Here is a 7,302-nt window from a genome sequence, read left to right as displayed (position 1 = left end):
GCATAAATATTAGAGATAAAGTGAATTGGAGTCTTATATCTAGAACCAAAATAAAAGTTCAAATGAGGTTTTATATTAGGAACCAGAGATAATATTATATTTGTCAAAACCTAAATTTATTTTTCATGTTGTTGCGTAAATCTATGCTTTAATATCCATAAAACCAAATTTTTTTGACCCTCCTATTCTCATTATATTTGGAAACCAATTAATATACGTTTTGTTATGAGGAAAAAGTTTGGATGCTTAATGCATATTTCCTTTATGTCACATACAAGACGATGAACCGCCAAGTTCATTGATTATGTTAGGTGACACATAAAACTCCGAATTAAATGAATCTGCTTATCCTGCTATACAACTAACTACTTCCATAGTCCGAAAAGTTTTTTAAAAAAAAAAAAACCCAATCTAAATGATGTCTCCGTTTAATTACTTTATGTGACAATGAAATTTGCACCAAAAAAATTGCCAGCAGAGTTACCTTAATTAGTGGATTCTGACATTGATTACAATTTGGGTATGTTTCAATGTGAAATAGTCAAGCTTTTAATATAATTACTCTGAAATAGCTTCACCCAGCGGTCACGACAGTAACATGTACGTATTCTGGAATCTAGATGCTTTTGCTCAGCAAGTGAAGGACCAAGGAGACCTATCAGAACCAGAAGTTTCCTGAAATAAAACTCTCAACAACCCCGTTGTTACGTCAACAACGCCTTGGCTGGACTGAAAGCGAGGTAGCACCATCTTCAGTGACTGAGCAAAGATAACCCACGCAGTAATCCATTTTACTTCACTACAACGTCACACCTTATACTAGACAAGTGTTCAATATCCAACATTTGAATGATGCAAGTCATCTTGGAATACTAAAGTCAAATGTAGTTTAAGTCCTTTGTACTTGATTGTTTCAGTAAATTGTAACGTAAATGGCTCAATGAGGACCCAATGCCACCCTGCGAAATGACTGGTTATGATTGGTCTTGTGGGTCTCAACAACCGTAGCCCTAAAGGCATGATCACTTCAGAAATGGTTAAGGTTTCATTTCATGTACCTCTTACCATATTGAAAAGGATATCCTTTTCACTTGTTACACAAAAAAGGCCTATAAAATCCACACTTGGCTCTCTGTACTGAACAATTCAGTCCCCACCCATTTGTATCTTTTCAGTCTCTTCGGACTTTAGCATAACAGTGATATTCTGTGGAAATGGCGCAAAATGGAAGCTCTTCTTCAGCTCATATGTTGATGGCCATAATGGTTGTGGGGTTGTTTTGCTCCACTAAAATTGTGGCTCAGGATTCAGGGATTGCGCCTACACCACCATTGGTGGCTGGAGATGGGTTTGCTTTGCCTGTTTCTGGGGTGGCCCTGTGTTCTTCTCTGTTGATATCTATTGTGGCCTTCATGTTGCAGTAAACCGGAGTGTTTACATCGTGATTGAAACTTGTTACTTGCTGTGTCTTTGAAGATTTCTTCTTATGTCTATTCACTTCATGGCTCATGCTTACTTTTGGGATGTGATTCCTCCTATATGGTGTTGTAAAGATTAGTTTTATGATATATGAATATATGTATCTGCTTTTCTGTCTTGTCTATTAATTTGATATGTTCTTTCTCTGTTCCCTTTTTTTCCCCAGAACATTTTCTTGATAAACTGAAATGATACAGCTGTTTGGTAACTTTTGGTTTCCTTTATTGCACGATATAATATACAGTGAGTTCTTATCTTTTGTCCACAGTTGCTAATTAGTAATCACAATGTACACTGTACAAATTAATGTACTGGCTGACATAATAGCACACAATTAACCTCCTTTTCGACTATAATTGAATGAAATGTGTATGGGAAAAGTCCAAGTTGTCAAGAAGCAGTGCCTTTGGACTCTTCGACGTCCAATTCATGCTCTGCTATCATAACACAGGAATCTGCCTCCAAAGATGAGACCGAACTCTTATTTTTATTTGAGATCTCTTTGGCTGGATTTAGCATTTCTGTTGTACATTGCACATCTGGTGCTATCCCAACCTGATCTATGTCATGAAGCGCTGGTGATAAATATTTTGCTACTGTAACAAAAAGTGCTGAACCATCATGAAGCTCTGTTACGCTCTGCATTCAGAATGAACTCCCCGCTATTAGATGAAACGTGACAAAAATGGCAGGAAGGAATAAAATTTTAAAATTTCTCCCATTTTGATTTTAAATCTAATCTGACGGAGATAAATCAATACCCGGCTTTGAACCAAGCCTCATGCATGATTGATATTGGTCATAGAGTGGCTTTTATGGTCCACTTGCAAAATATCATTCAGGATCACAACATAGATAGTGGAGACAACGATTTATTACTTAACCCATCAGGGGATGCAATGTTACGATACAGTACATAATGAAGCCCCTTGTTATATTTATTTTCTAATGAAAAACTTTTGGTAACTCATGGGTCATGGACTTCCAAACGTTTTGAGTACGTCAATAGTTAACAGTAAATCAGAGATAATACCTGAATCTTTCCTTTACCAAATGTTTTGTGGCCCACAAGAATAGCTCGGCCATTATCATGTAATGCCCCGGCTAAAATCTCACTGGCACTAGCGCTTCCCTCATTTACCTGTGAGAAGGGGAAAGAAAAGAATTGCAGTTCATTGCCTTCAGTGTGTTAGTCAAAAGGTACTTGTAGTCAGCCAACGAGGATGAGTTTGATATTAAGAAACAGGGAAATGTTTTTCTTAAACAGAAATTCAATTGAAAGCATGCATTTCTATGATGCAAGAAAAATAAGTATCATTTTATATTCAGAGGAAAATGTCAAAATTTGAAACTGTCCTGTTTTGTTGCTCTCTTGTAGGATTAAAAAGCATGACATGTTAATACGCAACTTAAGTTAGTGATACTCACAAGGACTACGAGAGGATCGTGAGTAATAGCATGGCCATTGACCATATTAATTGGTAACATATTTCCGCTTCTATCAACAGTGTTCACCAGAGTCTCATCTCCATCTAACCACATCTGAGCAACATCAAGGCCTGCTTTTACCAGACCACCCTGCAATTTAAAAAATAAGGAAACTGTGTAAGTTATATAATCCGGCGGCCATGTAACCTTCCTGGACATCTTCCATTAGAAAAAGATTACTGGATTATTGCGTAGATCCAGTATGTATGAGTGCACTCCTTGCTTTTCCAACTCCTCAATAGTATTCTTCATGTCTTCAGCGGCAGTCTGTCAGACATGGAAGAGGAAGAGTTTACATAGAGCTCATACGGAAAGCAAAACAATAAGTAAATAAATAAAACAAACATTTCAATGAGAGTAGTTGTTGGGACTATATCAACTTTTTAAATAAATGAAAAGCCGTTTAATTATTTGTTAACTGGGCATGTGCTAACCTGAGAGAAGGCTGATAATTTTACATAGCCGGTTTTTGTAAGCTTTCCATCTAGGGATCTGTGAGGAATGATGGCGCTGGATATTGGAGAGAGCTTGATGTACTCACGTGGTATTTTGACCTTCAACAGTCATTTACCGATTAGATCAGCCAAGCAGATATACACGTAAAGTTAGATAACTGCTTCTGCATATCATAAAAACATTTGCTTAATAAAAGATATTCATTTCATTGGATCAGCCACACAGATATACGAGTTGAAGTCAAAGGAAAGAGCTTATCAGATAAACTCTTCTGCATATCATAATTTTAACCTGATAAGAGAAATTAGTTTCATTCTTCAATTATAAACAATAAAATGTCAATAATCAGTATTTACCTCTCGAATACCATACTTGTGTCCTGAGTCTTTGACCTGAAGAAGAAAAGGTATAAATTAGTTTCTCCCAATCTTCAGGCTCAAATGCTTTCAAAATCTTGTAACTCGTGAATGAATCACCCCAATAATACTTTAAGAAAACGCCCTCTATTCACTCCACCATTAAGATTGTCTGTCCCCAGAGGACGGAGGACCTCCAGAGAAAGAAATGGGTAGAGAATCGTAACTGAAGCTCAGTGTTGAAACTATCCCAGCAAATAAAGCACAGTTTTCAAAGGTGCCCCGAAAATCTAGGCAAGGCCTATATCAATAGAATATAGATGGGATAGTGCTTATGTGGCAAAAAGTGGACTATTAACCTTTACTGTAACAGTTGTTCCTGCATTCCCTCTCAACCTCCGTGCTGCAGCTTCACTATCAATGCCATCGAGCCTCTCCCCTGAAAAAAAAAAAAAACAGGAATTGTTTCAGTAAAAAGAAAAGAAGAAGAAAGCGATTTGTTTCTCTTCAGACGCAAATTCTCAATTTCCAACAATCATTTTCACCATTTATCTCCACCAATTCATCTCCTTGATGTATACCGGCACGAGCAGCTGGACTACCTTCTACGCAGGACACAACAACCTGTGATTTCAACTGAATAGATTAACAAGCGCAAAAACACTATATGTGGTTCGTGAGGCAAGATAAGCACTACTCCATGACATATACATAATTCGTTAAGCCAAGACTTAGTATAAAAATATGAAAGCAAACATCCTTAAAGTGGCAGGGTCAATAGCATACAAAATGTCCTCAGAACAAAAAGTATAATTATTGGTGATTACTGTGAATTATAAAATGTTCTTCAGAATAGTCACTAACCAAATGTCCTGTTTTTGGTTCAGCGTTTATGAAGAGGCCCACTCCTTGTAAGTTCCCATCACTTCCAATTCTAAACCCTTGGTATTCCTGCGAATGAATCGCTGCCAAAATTAGCCACAGAAGTGCACCTTTAAATGTGTATCTGAAAAATGAAGTTGTCCAAGCACTCTAGTATTTATGGCAGCAAGTACGAGGAAACATGAATTGCCATAGCATCTTATGATCATATCTTGAGTTTACTTGTTTTCCTCCCGTAAAAAATCAAACAAAGAGATTGAGATTCCAGAAAGAAAAATTTAGCTTTAAAACCTTTGGACTGATTATTCGAGTGAAAGGATCTCCAAGGGTAGAAAGCATTCCACTGATTTTCATGTATGCAGCATCAGCCGAGCGCAGGGGAAACATTTCCACCATTGTTTGCTGCAACTTCAGGTCCCAATCTACAAATATAATTTATAAAATATTATAAATTTTATTTAATGATTCGCACGGATATGCAGAAGTAAATAACAGAGTCAAAAATACCTTGATGATTATATGTAGGATCAATAAATGTTTCTCGAATTAAACCCCATGCTTCCACGAGAGTTCTTTGAACTGCATTCACCTAGCAACCAAACCCTTCCCACTTAGCACAATTCATGTTATATATAATTATTGGCTCGAGGAAACAAAACTCTAATACTACCATAATACTGAATCAACCGCAGCTTCGAATCATGGCGGGTGTAATCAGGGAAATTATCAGAAGAGCTTTTAGTGAGAACTTCAGTTTCAGTACAAAGATTGAACTCGACATATTTTAAGTGTAATTTAAACTAGAAAAAAACCTACTGCCGGTTGGTTGAAAAGGTAAGGATATTGACTAAATACTGCCAACACTAGAAGTCAGCCTTCAAGACGTCTTCCATATGAAAGCTAAATACTGAAAAGGGCACCATCACGTGATAAAGAAATGAACAAGCTAATGGCGCGAAACGAATTAATTATTGACTTGATAAACAAAAAGTGTGGAAAGGGAGAAGAGATTTGATGACCTCAGGTGCTCGAGATACAGGAAAAGCCACGGTGAGAGATTCAGCAAAGGCGGGTGAATCGGAGAAGATAGACAACAGTAGAGCGGCGGAAGCGCCAAATCCCAAAGCCCTTTTCGCCACAGATTCCATAAACCCCTGGCCACTGCGCTGGACCTTCCCATGTGCTTCTACTGATGATGGAACCTCACTTTTATGTTTCAGGTTTATATGGCGGTAAGGAGACAAAAACCTACGCGAATGAAACAGCAATGAAGTGGGTTTTCCCAGTTTAGCAGGTATCACAGAACGATATGTTGCCTTAAGATCGAAACCGGGAGCAAGAGGCTCCATCTCAGGGGAGTGGACACAGACAGCACAAGAGAGGAAAGAAAGATTGGATTTTTGATGAATTTAATTTGTGTTAGTTTTACGAAGCGGTGACCGTTATGCGTGGGAGAATTTTGGGACTAGGAAGGACGAGGACCCCACCTGAATCTCCTCAAGTTGTGGCTCTCGCATCCTCCACGCCTTGCCTGCGTGCACGGATTTATCTACGTGCCGTAACAATCAAGATCAACTATTCCTCCACTTGGCGCTTCTCAGACTTGTTATTTTCCGTCGGTTTTTAGTTAATATTTGTATGAAATAATAAGATGTTATAAAAATAGATAAATTAATTCGAACAGTTTGATTTTGATTCGATCCCTTTAATTCTAGTGCAGACTATGGGATGAGATGTGGTGAGATTAGAAGTCCAAAATTCAAACATCAGAAATATGAAAAAAAAAATGTAATAAGAAGAAGAAAATCACAGTTAACAAACTAAAATACAATTATCTCTTGATTGTCAACTGTTAAAATTTTTTTTAAAGAAATAACCATGTAGAACAACTGTGTTGCTATTTTAAGCAGCAAACGACCCATTACCCCTCGGTCACTTTCGTAATTTTAATTTCCACGCATGTCGTCCAATTTACCGGGTGGATTGGGACATTTGGATTCGCCCAGATCCATTGTGATGGGTGTTGCTATATCAGGTTTTGTTATCCGTAATCATTTGGGCCACATTTTCATGCCTCGTGTTCCAAGTGCACCGGTTGGGCCACTAACCTGGGTCTGCGTCCAATATACAAGGAAGCCTATAGGCCCACAGGCAAAAAGAGATTTCATTGTTTCAGCCCAAACGCTACATCTGGCAAGCCCATCTACATATTACATGCTGAAGCACCCCTCACGGGATCGCAAGAGTTTTGTATTGCTATTTACCTGATGGATTGGGATTTTCAAAGATCCATTGTGATGGGTGTTTTAATGGTCATGGGTGGGCTATAACTGGTTTTGTTATCCGCAATCATTTGGGCCAGGCCTCGAGTTACATTTGCATGAGCTGGGACACTAGCTTGGGTCTGAGGCCCAATAAGCCTACCTCTACCAAGCCCAATACATATCTCACCTCACAAAGTCACACCTGGTGTTTAGGGATAGGGCACAGGACACGTGGGAGGCACATGGCAAAGAGAAAGAGTGAGGTGAGGCACAAGTGCTCAGTGTCAAGGCATTTGGAGAAATCCAGCAACCCTGCATTTATGATATTGTCGTTAAAGGCCGCGCATAACTTCCCTGGACACGCTTCCCCCACTCAA

The 7,302-nt window shown here is 38.5% G+C and overlaps 1 protein-coding gene across 1 annotated transcript; it reads right to left on the bottom strand.

Annotated features, from left to right (window-relative positions):
* Positions 1-1,677: 1,677 nt before the first annotated feature.
* Positions 1,678-6,062, bottom strand: LOC114753993 (carboxyl-terminal-processing peptidase 3, chloroplastic). Its single transcript, XM_028942710.1, has 12 exons — positions 5,681-6,062; positions 5,169-5,250; positions 4,953-5,083; positions 4,644-4,730; positions 4,325-4,403; positions 4,139-4,218; positions 3,780-3,815; positions 3,402-3,521; positions 3,148-3,234; positions 2,908-3,057; positions 2,513-2,620; positions 1,678-2,118 (listed from the first exon to the last, which is right to left on the bottom strand). The coding sequence occupies exons 1-12, from the start codon at positions 6,008-6,010 to the stop codon at positions 1,870-1,872; spliced, it is 1,539 nt and encodes a 512-aa protein (XP_028798543.1). The 5' UTR covers positions 6,011-6,062; the 3' UTR covers positions 1,678-1,869.
* Between the last annotated feature and the right edge of the window lie 1,240 nt (positions 6,063-7,302).

The sequence above is a fragment of the Neltuma alba genome, unplaced genomic scaffold (assembly GCF_004799145.2).
Source record: "Neltuma alba isolate B1F8T4 unplaced genomic scaffold, ASM479914v2 tig00008368_pilon, whole genome shotgun sequence".
NCBI classification, from domain to species: Eukaryota; Viridiplantae; Streptophyta; class Magnoliopsida; order Fabales; family Fabaceae; genus Neltuma; species Neltuma alba.
This window is presented reverse-complemented; position numbering and strand designations above follow the sequence as displayed.

Excerpts from the sequence above, each read along its gene's own strand:
- LOC114753993 (XM_028942710.1), bottom strand. The coding sequence starts at position 6,010 with ATGGAGCCTCTTGCTCCCGGTTTCGATCTTAAGGCAACATATCGTTCT. Across the intron at positions 5,251-5,680 it reads CTGTATCTCGAGCACCTGAG|GTGAATGCAGTTCAAAGAAC; the intron begins GTCATCAAATCT and ends TTTGGTTGCTAG. Across the intron at positions 2,119-2,512 it reads TTGGTAAAGGAAAGATTCAG|AGCGTAACAGAGCTTCATGA; the intron begins GTATTATCTCTG and ends TTCTGAATGCAG.